Consider the following 20941-nt stretch of genomic DNA (forward strand, 5'->3'; position numbering starts at 1 on the left):
TACAGGATCTGTCATTGCTGGTGATTCTAATTGTCTGGAGGCTGAACACAGCAGTATTAATTCACACTTAAAATAATTTTTTTTTTCTTCACAGATATAGCTTGTGAAATCTGTTTAAATAAAACTACAGTCTGCTATTATGAAAAATTTGTACCTGACTTACAAAGTGTAACACTTCAGTGATAAGCCTCCAGCTGCATCTGCACAATGCTTTGCAGACAAACCTGTGCTCCCCTCTGTATTTAAATGATTGACAGCACTGAGACTACAGGCTGCAGTCTCAGGGAGCTGTGTTGCAGCTCATGCAATGCTTCTGAGAGCACACTGTTGCCCTGCAGAGCTATGGGGCTTTTGATTCAAAGGTGGCCTGTGCCCAGCTCTGCACAATCTGTTTAACAAAGTTCGTGATGCTTTTCCATGACCTGTAAATAAAGCAGATTATTATTCCTTCACAACAGCCTCAAGAAATCGCTGTATCCCTGACTAATTTCAGGCAGACGTATGTATTCTTAACTGAGCAAATAGGGGATCTCTAAAAGGACTCTGGGACTGGCTCCTCATGAGTCACTCCCACACACTGTGCTCAGAGCCATACTGAGACGATAAAGGGGAAGCTCCATGGGTATGAAGTGCCTGCTGAAGTGTCCCACCTTCAGGAGAAATAAGCTGCTGAGCAAGTGGACTGACACAACAGTACAGTACCACTTGCAGTGCATTTCTCCTGAGGAGTTCTGAATGCAGGAGGAACATCTTCCTCCTGTTTTCTTCATTCGGGCAGTGCTGTTGTCCATTGTGTTATATAGAAGAACATTATTCAGATATAGAGATGTGTTTCAGCTATGGGACTGGAGATCTGTTTATTCTAAGGCCTTTGTTCCCAGAACTCCCTACTGCCTCTACAGCCTGAGAGAAGTTTGCAGCACAGCCAGCCCTCCTACATAGGAGAGTCCTCAATGCAGAAGCACACACTTCTTGGTATAACAAAGGTCACACTGAGTTCCAGGAAAGGAAGAACTGGCCTCAAGGGATCAAAGATTGAACTGGAATTCCAAAAACCCCATTTCAGCCACTACTCCCATTCAGATATCTTCTAGAGACCTTGGCCAAGACAGCACTGGACTCTGTGTGTACTATCTTGTACCGCTTCTTATATTGTCTTTGTCACGCCAGCATGGTGATCTCCCATCCTCTCCTTACAGCCTGCCCTGCAGAGCTGAGCTTGAAGGATTGCTGTCAGCTGCTTTCCACTGGCAGCATGAGTCAGAGAGATTGGGACAGAGTGAACACTCAGCAAATGGGTGACACAAGTTTGTGTAATCAGGAAAAGTCACAAAAGGAAACTTTATGGTACTCCCTGCTTTTAATAGGAGTCAATAAATTGACAACCACCTTTGTGCATGTTGTACATGAACTTCTATGAAATTATCTCCCTGGCCTTTCCAAACAGTTACATAGAGCAACTGTTTAGTATTCTGTTACTGATTTCAGTGCCAACCCCATATGGCCAATACAGGAGGACAAACGCCTAAGAAAATAATTCAGCTCACCTAAAATTTTGCATCATTTTGCAGTAGAATAGGTCTCCTTCCCATAATTACTCAGAGTATATAAAGATAACTCTTAATCTGGGGACCAGAGTCATTTGCTGAAATCTAGGTACATTGAATACCCCTCGTATGTACAGCTCGTTTCTGGAATGACTCACAAGTCCCAGAAAATACACAATGTACTAATCATTGCATATTTCCACAGAGATTATTGTAAAAGCAGTCAAGAAGAAGACAGCCGAACAATTCAAGATAAAAGTCTTACAAGCTTGACTGTCAGGTGTAGATGCGACAGTTCTGAAGGTTGTTTCAAAGACAGCTATTTCTGTTGCAGAGTAAAATTCTTTACAATGCAGGGATTTTTCCCCTCTTTTGACCTAGCAAGAAGTGTATTTTTAGAACTGTTTTGGAGTATATGCTGCAGTACTCATTTTTAATAACTATTTTCATCACTAATTGTGTATTTTAACAGCTATACTGCTATACTGAAAGCCATTGTCAACCTCAGGGCCCCTGTCCTGAAAGTGACTTTCCTCACAAAAAACCCACCAAAATTAATTGTGCTTAGTATGCAACTTTGCCTGCTTCACATCTTCTCTAATGTGAACTTAACCCATATAGTATATCTCATACAGCATATTTGATAATATAGCATATATAATATTCCCAGCAGCATATTTTAAAGATGTTACAGTCAGGATGCTATGGGAAAATGCTAATATATTAAGGGATATTTTCTCCTGCTATTCCCATTCTTGTTTCAGCCTGAGTTCTGAGCTAGGAAAGGTTAAGTTGCAAATAGATATTTTTAGCATAAAAAATTATGATTTTAGCAAAAAATGTACTGCATTTGCTCAAAGTAAAAAAGTGGAATTTTGAATGAAGATCATTGCTAATATTCATGCTTTTTTGAGTCTTGAGTAGCACAAGATTCTAGCACAAGTGCTAGAACACTGCTCAAAGGCTACTGAAAAACTACTATTACCTTCTATCACTTTGATTAAACCTGGAAACAGGCTGTGGCACATTGCCATCTAAAGTTTTATCAGTGTTAGTTGAGATTTCTCTGGTTAGTCAGGCTCCCTTCCTCTTGTTTCTATTTTTCCACCTCTTGAGAGGGTGCAGTAAAATGCAGGAACTAAACCTCGGTTTCTCTTCACTAGAATAACAACACTGGGAAGATTCTGAGGGCCCTCGTGACTTGGTGACTCCTCGGTGTTGGAAAATACCTCAGGAGCAATGGTGCTGATGGGAGAGACTTCAGGGTGGCTCCACTCCATGCCTAGATTACACATCCTTCCTGAGCACACACAGTGCACAAGGATCAGATCTGAGGGTAAGGCCCTCTGCAAAAATCCCATAAGAATGTGACATAAAGTTGTGAGCTTTTCTTTTTGAACTGTACCAATGGCACATTCAGCAAACAGCAAGGTAAGATCACAAGCACATCAAAAGACTGCTGCTGCAGAAAGCAGTCAGAACCAAATGGCACCTCAGCCCAATGGGCTAAGAAGTTGACTTGATTTTGAGTGAAAACAGAAATAGTGCAACCAACAAAACCCAGTGGCTGGAGCTCAACTATTTTTTTTTTTGAAATACAAAACTGCAATTAATGAAGTAAAATTCGATGAGGAGAGTAAATGCATACAAAGAAAATAACTGGATTCCTAATTTTCAGCTTTAACTCAATTACCAAGTTTATTAACTTTATATTCCAATGCCCATTTATACAACACAATACAGGTAGCAGGATTTCTTCCCTCAGTAGAAGGAAAAGATCTTTAATCCCTTAAACTACTTGCCTCCCACTGTCACTCCCATTGTCAAGAAGGAGAGTTACGCCTTCAAATTAAGGACTGAGAGAGTGTGAGCTCTAGATCAGAAAGAAGTTTTACAAGAAAAGTTGCCAGCAACCACTGAAAGTTCAGAAATTTCACAATAGGACCCTAACACATCAGTGTGAGACAGTGCTAGAATAGCATAAACAAGAACAGAGCAGCTCTTCCAGGGGACTTGTCACTATAACACTTATGTCTTGATTCTAAATCAGATTTACACGGTACTTCTGTACAGACATTGCTTTTAACACCTTTTGCTTTGTGCAGATTAAAGGTCAGAAGATACATATGATTAGTAATAAAAGACTTTTAAAAAAGCATGACTACTGAATTTAAAGATATTTGCATAATCTCTTATCATTGACAGCAGAAAAAAACCTACAAATGCTGTTCTGTAGTCAGTCTTACAGCGTATTTCACAAAACTACACAATCACAAAATCATTTGGGTTAGAAATACTACTTCCTAGTATTTTAAATTGCTAAACTGAAATATGGGCTTTGCTCAGTTTAACACTACCATTTCAATTATACTCTGAATTAAATAACTAAATTTTTTGCACAGATTCAAATAAGAAACTATGGGTTTTTTATTATTATTTTGAAAGAGAAAATTCTGTTTTCCTTTGGAAAATTTGATATAAAGGTTACACTTGATCAACTACAAAAGCATAAGAAACCTCATCATATAACTCTTAATCTAATTAGATTAAGATATATTCCATTAAATTTTTATGAAGACCCATCAGCTTATAAAACACAGTTTAAACAGGACAGAGAAAATACCAGTAGATCATCCTGTTCTTGTGCCACTTGACTGCTCTGTACACATGTAAATTGGGCCACCTTCTTTATGTTTCTATTGTACAGAAAATAAGAAAGTTCATGTAGTTTCCTTTATGAAGCATTTACATTAAAAAAATAGAGGAATTGGAAAAAAAGAATATGAAAACAAATGTGAGTTCTCTAAAATTGGTTAAAAAAATCACAATATCTGATTGAGGGAAAGCTTGATTTTTTTTCAAAATTGTTTAGGCTTTAAAAGGACTAATATCACAAGTGTTAACAATATTTCAATTCATATAACCTCGTGCTTTGGACTTAGTTTACCACATATCATTTCCCTGTGTTTTATAAATAAATGCTATTTAACATCTGAATTATGTTGCTGGTTTAGTGCTCAGCACAGACATCCAATAAGATTATTTGAATTCAAGAATATTTCTGGATTAAGCAAATGTCAAGTCTGCAATATATAGAGCATATAAATCCAGTTTGAAGCTTAAATGTAAGCCAAATGCATAGTTTTATACTTCAATGTCAGAAAAGAGAAAGCATTATTCCTCCCATATCCAATTAAAGTTGAAAAAATTTCAATATCATAATTATTTAGAAATATATTTTTATTATTATCTTCAAAGCATAGAGTAAACAGAAAATTCTCCATAACTAGAACTGAAGACTGCTGTATAAATTGTTACTCTAAATGTGTGAAAGGAAATGTGGCAGATTTTAAAAAGCTTTTTCCACATAGATGATAATGCTCAAATGTCTTTTAATTGTCATGTTCTATAAAAAAAAAGTAAAAGCACTGTGCCTTTCCTTGAAGCAGGAGCAGTCATACCAGTAGTACCTCAATACTACTCTACAACATTTACATCTGATACATGAGTGTACTATATTGAGTTTTTTCAATCGTAAAAGTGAGTCAAGACATTTTAAAGTATTTTAAATAAAAGCCATCAGGTGTCAAGGGATTTATTCAGAATTGATATCACTTAGATGCTAGTGGAAGAAAGAAAGTTTCCATCCAAGAAGACAAAAGATTTGATGTTTGCAAAACACAGTCTGCTAGGATTATCAGTATTCTCAGTCAGAAACATCTGTTTCCTGCAGGAACCTGACTAGCTGATTTTAGCATACTGGATCAAACTAAACATTAGCTGACCATGCAAATATATGAAAATGCCAAATATTAATTTAATCTAATATTAGCATCCTACAAGCTGGGGTCTAAGACTATATCCTGAGACATGGATGAAATGGGAGGCACTCCTAAAGATTGTTTCATCCCGTGTGTGAATCAAGATGCCTCTCTCTTTCAACTGGCAATACAGTACAAATATTAAGTTTTCTGGTTTTTTGCCATCTAAAGTTATAAGGTTGAATCTTTTTATGAGTTCTAGCCATTCTGAAACAGGAGAAGTATCAAAATTGACCCAACTGGTCCACTCTTTAGCTACTTTTACCTTGCCTTTTCAGTGACTCCCATTTGTTGGTGAACATCAATAAATTCCATGAGTTGCCTTTGTAGCACGTTTTCTTTTCCTTCAATTTGCTTAATAAAATCATGCTGCAAAAGAGTAGATACTGTTGGACGCTTCTCATAATCTTTAGTCAAGCACCTGTGCTGGCAGAAAAAAACATGATCATTGAGGGTTCACAGTTAAGTTTTGAAATGCTTGTCTGGAGCTCATTCATACCTCCATAATAAATGTATCTGTCTTAATCAAAACAGCTTTGCACTGAAAACTGATATGACTTCACAGAACTGATGAGTCCAAAAAGTCAAATTATTGCATTTTAAAACTAAATGTTCTTTAACTTAAAAAATCTCAAGGATGTTGAAATGCTATTTCATGTTTAAATACAGAGCCTCACTTGGAAGTCAAACTGGATTTACTAACTAGCCTTTTAGGGGAGAGTATTAGTTGCAACAGATTTCTACAAAACATATTTTACACGACATTTACACACATGCCGTATTCAACTGGAGTGGTCTCAGTTGTTACTCACTTGTTAATGAAGTCATTGAATTCAGGTGACCACAGTTCAGGCTGCTGTAGCGTTGGAGGAGGATTCCTGCAAAGGTCAGTGTAGTGATAAGTTAATAAGCTACTCACTTGACAAAAACAATGTGTGAAGGCAGGCTGAGTAATGAGTTTTAGAATGCCACCGAAAAAAGATATTGATTTCCACTGGTAAAAGGAGCATGGGTAGATGATGCAATGCATGATTGGTTCTCCTCCTTTACATAACTAATAAGGAGAAATAGCATTAAGATGATCTACCAAGTATAGCTAAGAATCACTGTGATTTTTTTCAATCAAATCAATAAAAAGAAACTAAACTAACAACCCATTAATCACTATTCAGTTGTAATGGCAAGTTCCTTTTTTCAAGTCTGAAACAATATACTTAGAAGAAATTTAAAAAGGCAATTATATTTTAAGTTTTCTCAGAAGGACTGAATTAATCAACTTGCTGAACAAGGTGTCCAAAAGAATTGGTTCTTTATTAATTATTCCTCATTCCTCAGAAGACAAGCAGAATTGAAGGTTTAAATATAAATCTATTGTAAACGGATATACTGCTTTCTTGTCTATTGTAGAGTTGTTTACTCTAGGTGCTAATTTAGTTGAAACAGTCTTGACAGACTTCTTCTATTCAGAGACATAATTTTCACTATGTTCATGAAGACAAAGGGAATGACCAGTCAAGAGACAAGGTGGCTTACTGTCTCTTTTCAATCAACCATAACTCTTTTTCTTCAAGTGCTGCTTAATGTTTATTATTCTCAGGTTTTACTTAATGGAATGAAAGGGTATTGCTTGTATATTTGCTCCAGAGCAGAAAGGTGCCCAGTACTTGTAAGAGTATAAGCAAAAGGTTTTTTGAAGTCCTAGCTGCAGTGACTGACCAAAATAGTTTGCAACTGCTTTTTCCATAGCAAGCAAAGGTAGGAAGACCATTCATACTCTGATTCAGTGCCAAGTCAGCCAAGATTTCTTAAATCTAAAGGTAATTTAAATTAATTTGGGTGTCTTGGCTGAAAAGGACTCTAAGCACTTATACATGCTATGTGGGGCTCAGCTATTGTGGTACTGCTCCAGTTCTTAGGATGAAATCCACAACTACAACTGTATGATCAGACTTGGAGATTGATGTTGTACTACTACAGACTAGGAGATTGATGTTCTTTGAAATGCTGCAAGTGGCACTTTGGGTACTTATATTTTCAACTTCAAAGCAAAAAACACAAAATAAGTTGCTATTTGCACTGACCAAGGACAGCAACACCGGAACTGCCAGAAGCAGCACAAGATAATGAAAAGCTGAAGCCTAAATGTATGTGAGTGGGGGAACAACCTTTGCTTCAAAGGATAGAAGATAACTCCTGTAGACAAATATGGTACCTGGTCACCACAGTGGCATGGATATGACTCTGTATTTCTAGTATACGTCATTCTTTGTAACAGATTGTACAAGACTCAAGTAAGTTCTGTGTTCATGTGGCAGCAGCTCACTCAGGAGAAGGCCCTTTGACTTCTTCTCAAGTGTAGCTACAGTCAGTTCTGAACTTTTCAATGTGCACACATGGTTAAAGCAGAGCCTGCAGAAGATATAACTGGGCAAAGTATTTTAAACCTACCTCCTAGTATAAATAATATAAAGAAAAGTCTAAGTTTGAAGAAAGCAAACTTTTGGGAAGCAAACTTTAAGGAAAAAGTTCAGTCTTTAACCTGTCAACAAACAAAGACATAAAGCTACTACCTTGGTATTTTGAAGAGTGCCCTCATGGGGTGCAAATCAGCAAGGGGTGGATCTCCATCTCCCAGCTCTATTGCAGTAATACCCAGTGACCATGCATCACATCTAGCATCATAGGAGCTATCTAGCTGCTGCTCACAGGCAATCACCTGTTGGAGTAAAAGACAGGGGTGGTTAAATGCCCACATTTAAGAGCACACCCACAGTTGGAGGAATCGTTTACAGAATACTAAGTGGTATAAACAGATATGCACACATTTAGAAAGCTAAAGCATCCATCCCATTGCCAAAACCCCCGCAGTATTTAAACTAGAGAAAGCAGGTGTCCATGAACACCACATTCTCTGGGCAGATGTTCTCTGATTTGAAGAAAGGGTACAAATCCATGGCTTTTTCAGTTGAATAAATTGCATCCCACAACAGAGGGAGTAGAAGGAAACTCAGGAACTCTACAACTCTAAGTGGCTTAGTCTTGCTAAGTAATTATTGTAAGTATACTTCTCTCTCTATGAAGTGAAACAATCAGGAAAGCAGAAGCTGGATTTACTATCTCTTATTGGGTCCTTATTCAAACAAATCAGCCAATTTCCAGATCAAGTGGATCTGGACAAAGTTCATTAGATCACAGCAAAGTATTTACCTTCAAATACATTTCAGCTCATCCATAATGCTGGATAAATCTAGAAGTTTTCATCCCATTAGCTGCTGATCTAAAACAACATGTATGCCACTAGTTATATAGCTAGACCTATGTGTATGAACAGAGTGTGCTGATAAAAGTAAATATATATAAACAGAGTAGTTTCATGTGCTATAAACAGATGTACTTGCATGTGTGTGCACACAAATACTCTAAGTAGATAAGCTTATTTATAAGGAAATATTTCTCCTGTCTCAGCTTAAAATGTATCTTTATATGCTTCAAATTCAGTTAGAAAAAACCTCCACAGAATCATAATGCATCTTCTTCATTCATAATAACCTTTTCCATTTTGTGCTGAAGCAAGTATGGATATATAGTATTAAAAGCATTCCAGGTGCAGAAGTCAAAAAATAGAGGCTATAATGTGTCACAGTACCATTCTGGGCTCTTTCCATCCATGGGGAGATATCTATAGTTTCAGAGCTTGAAAGGCTGGAAAGTATCAATAGTAGTACTCTGTTCTTCAACATTTTAGTATGCATTTCAGACTCTTGATCCCTGTCTCTAATCTTGGAATTTCAAAAACAAACCTCATTTTAACCTAATTCTTCCAAACATGTAAGACAGAAAGGTTTAAAACACTTTTTTAAAAGGGCATTGCTATTTCACTTGGTGAAAGGAAGGAAGAAAGACAAAGAGCAGAAATGCAGAATACAGCAGCTTGAGTACCAGTAACAAAATGCTTTGAAACCTGACCTCTGGAGCCATCCAGAACGGGGTGCCCACGGAGGTGTTCCGGCGGAGACGAGTGCTGGTCAGCTGAGCAGACACACCTGGAAGAATGAGGGGAAACTATCATCAGGGCAGTGGCTGTTTCCATCCAAGACAGCCCTTCTGAAGGGTGACATCCTCGTCTTGTCATGCTACAACTTCCTGCACAGGTGAATCTCAGATACATCTTTCCAGTTCTCTGGAAAAAGAGGCCCAGTCCTGAAAGGTTCTCCGCATCCTTTTTTCCAGTGGCTTCAGTAGGACTGGGACTTAGTCCCAAATGAGCATTTGATTAGTAATCTGACTCCTTATATTTTGACTGGTTAATTAAAGGTTTTCTATATCCTGTTTTAAGACAGCAATAAAACACCTTAGGGAGAGTGGAAAAGTGCTGTACCTTCTACAGCTTCTAATGCTCAGTACTGACACTAACCCACTAACCCTCTGTTTAGTTTTATATATATATATATATATATATATATATATATATATATATGCACATATATATATATGCACATATATATATATCATGTTAATACTAAAAAAGATAACTATTCTAGTCTCTTAACAGCTCTGCCATAAAAAGAAGCAACGAAACAGTGAAACCTCAAAATTTCTTACAAAAGCAGAAGTCCCTCCATGCTCAAAGCACATTCTCAAAGCAACAATCCTGTAAATCAGCTTTGCAGTATGAGCTGTAGTTTAGGGAATTAACTATTTCAGGCCAAGGATTGGAAAGTGAATTCTGAATTTCAGTGATTCCTTGCAGTTTTGAGTTAGAAGACACTGAAATATTAAAATTCAAGTGGGCTACAGCACAATTCTGAGCAGTCTGCCACCAATTTCCTTCCTTAAAAAACAAGGGTGTATTGGTCGGAAATAGCTCTAGTGCCTGCAAAGGGAAAATACAACATGGACAAAACCAGCCCCTCAGCCAGCATGCCCTATACAATTATGGATTTATGAGTCACAAATAATAGTGAAGTCCACACATGGAGAAAAACAGCCCTTCAGCTAGCAAGTCCTAAACTTTTATGGATTTGAGTAATAGCTAAAGTGAGGTCCACCAGAGGCATATTCTGAAGAGCTGATGCCATGGATGGCCAGAAAAGCCCTGTACTCTACAAACACATGCTCCAGCCTCAGTCTGGCACTGGAGTTCACTTATTTTGCCTCCATACATACATCTGCTTTTTCTTTAAAATGTAAAACAACTTGGTTTCACTCTGTGAGCTCTATTTCATTGTTCTGAAACACATGAAATTTCAGTGAGCACCACTGTCCAGTTTCAACTCTGTGTTGTCTGGTTTGAAAATGCTTGCTGAAAAGCCTGCAGATAGTTCATAACAAGAGCAGTCCACATTGTCTATCCAATGGGAATATTAACTAAACCTCTGGGCAGGGTTTGATTATTTTGGGGTTTTTTTCAGTACAGGTAAGAAACCATAGAGAGCTTGATCTGTTTTTTCACTCTGAAGCTACATGTTCAGCTTTGATTCACTAAATATTTCTATTTGGCTCTCACAGAAAAGTATGCAACATCTGAAAATAAAGACTTCAAGGAATACCCCACCTGTTCCTTTGAGATAAATGCAACCACTGTGGCTGCCTCCCTCTAGTATAAACCAGCCTTGAGAAAGTTCGATCTTTTTCTCTCTTTATGTCTGCAGAAGTCCAATACACAGTGTTCTGCATCATAGGAAGCAGGACAATGTGAGTCTTAGCACAAAGTCCATCAATCCTACTAAGCAGGGGCTTTATTTTTGCCATCTCAAGGAGTTGTCTGAGATCCAGCTTCCGGCTCACGGAGTCTGTGGCTGTTCTGGGCTCCCAGAAAAACATGTCACTCATCACCTCAGCTCTGAAACCACTGCAGGGATGCCAACAGACATTATTATGTGAGATCCTTGATTTCAGAGAGAGCTGAGGCTACTCTCCCTTCCTCCATGTCGTGGGAGTTGCCAGTGCAAAGCTCTGTTTTTGCCGTCTTGGACAAAGAGATGAGATCCTGATCTGAAGGCAAAGAAGGACACTGACTATATTTTTATGATTCCAGTGTCAGATTTTATAAATAGTCATAACTTTCTGTAGAGATAAGGAACAAAATATAAAAGGCACATTAATGTGTTCAGTCTTCTCTGTCTATACACTGTTAGGTTTTTCCTTCTTCAAACTATAATTATTAAATGAAGATTTTTTTCCTCCTCAGCCTTCTTTCATTTCAGTAAAAAACTGATTTAATTTGAATTGTTCACCACTTTCTTTAGGCTCTCGGGGGTTTTGTGTGCTTTTTGTTTGGTGAGTTTTTTAAATCCTTTTGCTCTCAGCATTAAAGTGGCATTTTAGATTATGCAGTGTAGGTCTTATGACAAATGATATTTCCTTGGGCTTTTTCTGTGTATAGAGGAAAGATGATGTAAATCCACACTTAGTAACATTTCTTCCAGCATTTCAGTAACAAGTCAAGCATATAGCTGGCCACTTCTTTTAACCTACATATTTTCAAACAAAACCATCTTGCTCCTCCTCTCCCCATTTGCTACTGCTTTGTTGCAAAATAAGCCAAATATTATCCTAAGAAAATCTAAAATATGTCATAAAAGGATGTTTTATTACATATGAATTATTTTATCTTATAAAAGTTAAGAGCTTTATTAATAGTACCAAAGCACACCAAAAAGAAAATACTGTGTGTATAGCTGCATTTCTTCTTCTTTTTTTTTTTTTTCAGGCACCATTTTACTAATAAAAACTGCAGGACACTTATACTATGACTCTTTTTCAAGGTTTTAATTGTGAAAACAGGCATATTGAAATAACCTTGCAAGTAAAGCCATCTGCTTCTGACCTTAGCACTCAAAATAAAGAAAAAGGGCAGAAAATAGTTCCCTATTGTTAGGAAAGACTTGTCTCACAGTGCCCAATCTGAGCAGACAACATTATGATCTCAACTGGGAGGCTGTACAACATCCCTTTACGATGATGTCCTGTGACAGAAGTATGCCCATTTTAGTGCCTGATGCTAGTGAGGGAATGCCAAGCCCTAGTAAATTGTACTAATCTCCCATTTGACACACAGCAGGGGGACTGCATTCATAGATAACGACCTTGACCTTACCCCCACAGGCTTACGCTCCTTTAGCTATTTCTTCCTTCTTTATTTGTGACTTCAGTGTACACTTTACTACCAAAGCATCCTCATTGTGATCTTCTGTAGATTAAGAACATGTAACTCCACCATTCCTCAAGGTAGTGAACCAAAAACGGCTCACACTGTTAACTCTGCAGATCTAAACAGGCCAAAATGCTTTGAAGTATTCCCCATTTTTTTTAATCTCCTAGGGAAACAGACATGAAACAGCAGCAGCGTTTCACACTGCATTCCCCTTAAGCTCTCTGGCAGGTATATTTTGCCATTCTTGTTCCATGTTGTATGATGCAAAAAGTGTCCTCTCCTTCCACATCTCTTTGCTCAAAGGTCTTTTATAAATCACTCAATTACAGCTTTTTTAGTAGTTTTGGTGGCAGCAGATCCTAATGGTCCCAGGTTTTCCTTTAGCACCTTAAGCTTCACTTTAAGAAGAGGCCACTATTCCTGTCAGGATGCAGACAGGGAAGTAGCTATTTCCCTCTCAACGTGGTGGAGTTATAACTCAATTCCTCTGCAATTGCTGATACCCTTGACACTGTGTTTATTTCAGGTTGTATTGGTGCAATGATATATATCCAGACAGAATATTTCAGACAGGTCAGCTGATATGCATACAAAATGCTAAGAAAAATCTCAATCATGCAATTCCTTCATACTACAAAATGACAAAAGACAACAGGGAAAGACCAATATTAAACCAAGGCAATTCTGGTACTCCAAATGACAAACATCACAATGCACCATGTATGTAACTACATGCAACCACATATAGTGGAATCCCCACTAAGACTGTAAAAGGAAATCACAGAGCTTCTCCCAAGTTAAAATACTTATCACAAATAGAAAGCATAGAGACATTTAATTGAAAATGTTACTAACAGATCATAAGGACAAAATTATGGGTTTGATGACTTTACAAGAGATGCTTCAGAACCTTTTTGAAACACTGTCAATATTCAAAATTCGTTATGGATTATAAACCGACTCCAAAATAAACTTTTAAATTAAAAGAGCACAGAGACTATACAGCTTAACAGTGAGCTGTTGTGAGAAAAGCATGCTTGAGAACTTCTGCTCAGTGATAAGGGCTCAAATTAAGTCTAGAACTAAAAATTAGGTTGTGACCTATAAAATGGAAACAAAGAAATAGGAAACAAAGCTGAAATGATGAGTCCAAAGTATTAGAATTTTCAGCAGTATTTTACATTGGAGGGTGTTAAGTTATGAGGAAGCATGACTTGCTTTTCATAAATCCATGCTACCTCCTCCCAGTCACCTTCTTGTCTGTCATAGTTTAGAAATTATTTACAGGATTATTGGCTCCATCACCTTCTATGATGGAGAACATATTTAGTAGTTCTGACCAGACTGTACTTCTCTGAAACCTTCTTCTTGCCTCTGTTGAAGATTGGAATGAAAGTAATTTTCTTCATTGCTTCAGGAATCTCCTCTAATCTCCAAGATGTTTCAAAGATTATTGGCAGTGATCTTGTAATGACATCAGTCAGTTCCCTCAGCACTCTTGGGTGCATCCCAACATGCCCCATGGGCTTGTGTCCACCCAATTCTTTTAAATGCTCTCTAACCTGATCCCCCTTTACTGAAGGCACATTTGCCTTGCTCCAGACTTCCCCACTTGTCTCAGGGATCTGGGATTGCAAGATAAGACAAAGTGGCAAATAAGAGATTCGGTGCCTCCACCTTTTCCATGTCCTTTGTTCACATTCTCCATCTTTCTGTATTATTTTGATGTACATAGTGTTTTACTGTTGAAAACAAGTATTTCCCAAACCCTCAGGAAAACACACACTGTAGATGCAAATTTTTAACTAAAATAGACATAACCAAAGGATAACCAAAAGGCCCAGAAAGATCAAAAGCTTAGTATCCAGGAAGACTGTATCTATAAACTGCCTAGGAGATGAAAAATACATGGCATGTACAAAACCAAGAGACATGGAGTAAAAGGGGATAAAAAAGTTAATCTGTACTGTCAAATACAGGGTGTATTAACTATAACTATAACTATAACTATAACTATAACTATAACTATAACTATAACTATAACTAACTATAACTATAACTATAACTATAACTATAAATATATGTTAATGAAATGAAAGTCCATTGGCTTTTATGGTAAATACACCAGGAGGTTTCAAGTAAAAAAATATTTTTAAGCATACAATGAAAAAAATTAATAAACTAAATCTGGTGCAGAATCATTAAAAGGTACATACTGATAATAAAAAGACAAACAGTGCCCTAAATAAAAGGCAGAACTTTCACTACATTTGTGGGATACATAATCTCTTTTTAAACAAAAGGGTTTAATACAATTTCTTTCTTTAATAAAGCCAAGATCTTTCATTTACAGACTGGGCCTTCAGTAGAGCAGGTGACCACAGACTCCCCTCCACATACTCCTGCCAGTTCAGTGCATCACACCGCCAACGATTCTAATCAAATCTCATGCTTCAGGGCTTCAGCTGGTTTCCTGAAAGGGATGCACAGGAACATTTGTTGTCCTGTTGCACAATTGGCCAGATGTACTTGGATAGGAGAACTATTCTTCTCTAGAGCCTCAGGGACTTGTACAGCTACACACAATCTGGTACAGTATGATGGTGAGGAAATTCCTCCTTCTGAGATGCTGCCTTTCTTATACCTTTGATTTCAAACTGACTGCTGCTTTGACCCCCAAAAAGGATTTTTTCCCCCATGTATGACTAGCAAAACTCTAAAGATTTTTATCATTGTTCTATCACATGCTTTTCCTGTTATGATAATCCTGGCAACACCTATGTTGTTGAAACAGAGTATTTAAAATACCTCAGGATTGGAATACTCCAGTATAAATAAGTCACTGGTTTCCATCTTCAGGTAAAAAATGAATGGTGCTTAGTATACATAGATGAGACAGAGATTTTCTAATAACCTCAAGAGATGACTGTTTTTTGACCTATGACAAAACCAAGTGGAAGCCTTTGCTGGCCAGAAAGGGCTATTTTCTCATTTCATGTGTCTCTGGCATCTGACACCAGCTTTCAGCATCAAGCTTCTTTAATGCTTAAGCCACCAGTGACATCCTTATGTGAATTAATAGAAGAAAATATTTTAAAGACCAAGTGAACAGCTTATCCTGGATATAGCATTTAGCCACATGATTTCTGTTTTTTATTACTGGACAGCACAAAGGTTTTCATTCAAACATGCCCCCCCCACCAAAATTTTCAGGACTAAGCCTTTAACAAAGAATTAAACATTCAACAATGAAAAAGCTCCACAGCTCAAGTCAATGCAATCCATCTTATCCCTGCTAACCCTGGGTTGAAAAATTTGGAACTATTACTTTGATTGGGTTCAAAGCAGTTTGACAAGCTGCTCATGAAGAAAGCTTTCTTTAAAGTCTTCTACTTTTATTGGCTTCTGCTATGTCTCCTGGTGCATTTTAGCAGCAACATGTGAATGTCATGCTATATGGTATGCAGAAATGACAACACAATAACAGCCTGGTTTTGATCTGAACCAGTGAAGCAGACAGCTTTATTATGGATGCATGCTAGAATGACTAAGACAAATACAATTCTTGCTATGACTCACTGCTTAAAGTAAGCTAAGGGCAGAAAGAAAATTATGTTATTTTTGAATATTTTCAAATTAAATTATTTAAATTAATTGTTTCATTTTTGCAGAATGATTCAGACAGCATTTATAGCTAATGCATGGCAAGCACAAAAGGACACACTAGGATATTCTGACTACTCCAGAATAAGTCATCTACAAAAGTTTGGAACACTACTCAAGGTCATGCTGAGTGCCTCTTCAGTGTCAGCAGGACATGCAAAGCTGGGAATGATGATATATATTAAAAGGGACAGAAACTGAAATGCCCCAACATTCAAACTTGGGTCATTCACAACTGACTTCTCAACCTATTCTCTGAGCACAAGATGGCTCTAGACTCCCTCTGTTGCAGCCTGACCGTGCCACGTGCAATCTGAGCTCCTTGGGAGCCTTCTTGGCCTCTGCAATGCCACATGGCGCAGACACTTGCCAGGCTGAGCTGTGATCAGCCAACAAACTGCCTCTAACAAGGCTATTCGTGGTCATTTAGGTCATGCTAGGAATGGCTATAGCACTGTGTCATGGCAAGACAACGCGAGAGCCGGTGAAGTGTCATGGTGCAAGGATGACACCCAGGGCCACGGTTCCCTGCCCAACCTCTGACCAGAGATTTCACATGCTTTTTTCCCCACAAGACCAGCAGAAACTCCCTCATACACCATTAAATCAGAGCTGAATAGTTAAAGAGATGGAATTATCAAGATGCAGTTATACCATGGACTCATTATTCCATGGAGACTGTTCCCATTGTTTTGGACATGCTGTACAGTGTAACTGATTTTACTTCTCTTGCTTTGTCATTATAGCAGCTGCTGGCTCAGATTCAGCCTCGCTTCAAAAATTCAACTTATTTAGCACATTCACAGAATTTTATATATTTTGGCCTGTATTTCCATATCAGAATAGGCATAAATATCATGGAACAATATTTAACATAAACACCTGTGCATTCTAACTCATGTTGATCAATTGCTATTGATCATTAGTAGTGGTAAGGCACTACTACCAATCTGTAATTTGTAAGGAAGAGTAGTATACCACTACTGAGACACAATACAGAATGTTGGCAGAGTAACTCCTTCTAGGGGAAAACACCACAATAAATTTATTTTAATGACTCAATTGAATTATGAAATTAATACTTGCATTTAGTATTGCCTACATGAAATTATGAATATATTTTAAAGTAAACATAGAATGAATTTAAAAATACTCTACCAAAACAGTGTCTTGCCATTGACTAGTTTCACCAAATTGCAATTTTGAATAATAATAATAATAATTAGGCCATCTAGGAATGCCAGTATTAAGATTTCTTTTTTATTTCTTAACTTTGAAAGACTTTTAATAGTTTTAAAGGAAGAATGATCATTCTCTCCATAGCAGAATAATAACCCAATTACATTCCAAACACAAAAGCTGACATCTGTCTACCTGCAGCTTCCTAAATACATAGAAGCAATAGTTCAAGTATTAAGCAAAGCAAGATCAGTATGTCTAAATAGAGCAATATATATTCCCTTCCCCAATTCATTTCCCCCACAATGAGTTGTACTCAAGGTAAATATCTAGCTGACCCTGGCTACTATCCACGACAAAACTGCTAGCTATATGCAAAGTGGGATATCTGAAACTGCATTTGGAATGCCAAGACAATATTCACACACTTCTACCTCCAACACAAAAGCAGAAAAATGGAAACTAAGTGTGTTTAAAGTATGAAAATCACCCTACCTTCACTATATATTCCATTCATACTACAACATGTTTTAAGTATACAACCCATTTATCCACAGTGCTAAAGGAACACTTAAAGACAGTATTCTATTAACTGCAGCAACACAGTATTTTTCCACCATCTGCCAGCTGCAGTGAGATTGCATTACCTTTTTTCCATGTTTTCCACTGGAACCTGCTTTACATATTAAAAAACATAGATCTTTCCAAAGTATTGCTTATCTAGAGCCTCTAGTGATGGAGAGTTTTAGGTACTATTAGCAAAACACCTAAGAAGAAACTGAAAATGGACAGTGCCAACCCTTTTCAAGATCCACTTCCCCACAGTTCGTTACTGAGCAAACGATGAGGAATCATGGGATCTCTTGTGGCTAGAAGTAGGCTTGAATTCTAAAGATTTAATGAGTCTGCCCACATTTTATTTTCCTTACGGGTACTTGAATATTTCTAATATCCATCTAGATGTCTGACTTTTTTTCCCAATGACCTTTCTTAGAAATAACAGCAAAAGTCTACTTACATCTGGTATGAAAGTATGCTTGATGCATAGACAGGCATGGCCTTCAGAAAGAAACAGTGCTGCTGGAAAAATATGCTTTTCTTAAGTGGGGGAGTATAATTTATATATTTTTTCTGGACATTTCCAAGGCAACAGCTGTTCATCCTGAGATATTTCTAGTCTGGGAGAGCAGGTTTCAGTAGTCCTGAAGTATGAGCTACCTGTGCTCTTGGTAAAGATTATCAGCCTAAAGGTCAACCCTCAAAAATATAGCTAAAGAGAAATTTTCCATCAGTGTTACAGTCTCCTCTTTTTAGCTAAAAGAATCACTTTGCCACGTGACTGTAGGTGTTTCACATAGCTTTTAGTGGAAAAATGGTTCTTTCCTCCATGGCTTCTGAGACATCAGCAATTTGTCTAGTTTGCTGATAGGGATTTGTGTCCTCTATGATCCTCTGATAAAAAAAAATATATATAAGAATGAAAAGCTCTTGCTTTTGATATCACAAAAGCACTGAAATGGCAGGGGATTTCAGAAATAATTTCAAATCTTTCAAATTGAAATATCACTCAGACTTTTTCAGACCAAAGTTAAAGTAATAACAAAACAATAATAATATAGCTAAACTTCTTCCATTTTGAAACTGCACATCTGCACATGATAGAACTGTGCCTTAGAGTGACATTAATACATGAAAGGTCCTGTGCAGCATCCTGATTTCAAGAAAAGAAACTGAATTGAGAGGGACTATTCAAAGAAGCAAGTATTTGTCCACAAAAGCAGATGTTACACCTTTAGTATCCCATGAAATTGGATGCACATTACATGATGCATATGAACGTATGAATTTTTAATACAGATGAGGTGTGCTATATGTTCAAGTGACTCCAGGCCAGTTTTTTAACTGATGAAAAAGGTTCACATGCTGATGAATATTTAGGTAGCAAAAGTCGCAGATAAATTTGTCACATGATTTTCAAAAAGGATCTGGCATAAAATTAATTTCTTTAAATTCCATCACATTAGTTTCCTGCACCTTTAGAGGCTAAACATTCCATTTGAAATCTGTCTTTTAAACATCAATCCGCTGTGTGAAACTGAAGTTCTGAAATAGATGTAAAAGACTTTCTCCACAGAACAGTAATAAGAAACTGTAAATATAATTAGGAATATTTATCAAAAAGTAATTTAATCCACACCTTACTTGCCTCCAGTTCTTCTTACACAACAGATTACATAGCAGTCACTTTTTAAAGTGCTACAATAATAGCAGTCACTCTTTAAAATGCTACAAGAAATGTAATGTAAATGTATATTTTTATATCAAATCTCTATTTTACACTGAAAACATAGCAGCTCTACTTGAATATAATGCAATTATATGATTTGGTAGAGAGTATCCCTTGCTTGAAGCCTAACTGCTGCAATTCTGAGGCAGAACATCCTACCTCAAAGCTTTTCTATCAGAACAGCTTTGGAGCTAACTCCCACAAATGTTCAGGTAGTGAAACTGCCTTCAGTCAGCCTTCTCTTACAAAAAAAAATATGGACTATTTAGAAATTTATTGACTTTAAAGAAGCATTTAGAAGCTCAATGACTTTATAGATTGAATCTGTGATCAGTGGACATTTTCACAGTAGAACCCCTTGGCTGTTACTCATTTTCTGTAAAAAAAAAAAATTATTTTGTTTCTCTCTGCTGATCTAAATTACCGTATTGGATGGATGCAGGGCCAGAGGATCCATCCCTGGTAACAGTATTTCAAAATTTTTGCAGCTTGGACAGTTTCAACTAAAACTTTATTGACAGCTCCTGGATAAGCAACTAAGCTCGAGAAGCATTGTTGTAGGATATTACAGAATCAGAGAATGGCCTGGATTTCAAGGGACATTAAAGATAATCTAGTTGAAACTCATCTGCCATGGCAGGGACATTGTTCATTGGACCAGATTTCCCAGAGGCCCATCCAACCTGGCCCTGAACACTTCTAGGGATGTGGCATCCACAACTTCTCTGGGCAAACTGCTCTAGTGCCTCACCACCCTCACTGCAAAGATTTTTTTTTTTAATATTTAATCTAAAGTTACTCTTTTTCAGTTTGAAGCCATTCCCCATTGCCCTGTCCCTACATGTTCTTGTAAATAGTTTCTCTCCAACTTTCTTCTAGGCTTCCTTTAGGTATTTGACTTGATGTCATCATTAATCTATATTGGGATTGGGTGTTTCTTAGATACGATAATGTTACTGGGGTGATTAAACAATATTACAGCAGAATTTTATAGGAAAGCAAAAATTTTGCTCTTCAAAGCAATCTGAGTGAGGCATGGCTGTGGGGCTGTGGTATTTTTCCAAAGTCTATCTCTTTAACTGTCAGTACCTCTAGAAGGGCAAACTGTTCAGAGACTTAGCCTGGATTTTGGAGGAGCTTTTCCTTATATTTTCTGTGTCACCTCCAGCAACTCAGTCTCTCAAAGTTTCAGATACCCAGCTGTTAACTGGAAATCAAAGTTAATTTACTTCTCCATAAGGGTGTTGTGATGGTTATCCATTAGAAACTGTTCAGTGTTCAAAAACTA

General features: G+C 37.3%; 1 protein-coding gene across 2 annotated transcripts in view; it reads right to left on the bottom strand.

Annotated features, from left to right (window-relative positions):
* Positions 1–20941, bottom strand: part of MYO3A (myosin IIIA) — a 117093-nt gene that overhangs the window by 60012 nt on the left and 36140 nt on the right. For both annotated transcript variants that reach the window (XM_085565317.1, XM_085565325.1), the window contains exons 6-9: positions 9335–9411; positions 7939–8084; positions 6181–6246; positions 5634–5789 (exon numbers count right to left, since the gene is read on the bottom strand). In XM_085565317.1, the coding sequence (XP_085421443.1) occupies positions 5634–5789; positions 6181–6246; positions 7939–8084; positions 9335–9411 (445 nt within the window). The remainder of the gene's footprint in view (positions 1–5633; positions 5790–6180; positions 6247–7938; positions 8085–9334; positions 9412–20941) is intronic.

Source organism: Lonchura striata, chromosome 2 (genome assembly GCF_050655825.1).
Source record: "Lonchura striata isolate lonStrDom1 chromosome 2, ASM5065582v1, whole genome shotgun sequence".
Lineage (NCBI taxonomy): Eukaryota > Metazoa > Chordata > Aves > Passeriformes > Estrildidae > Lonchura > Lonchura striata.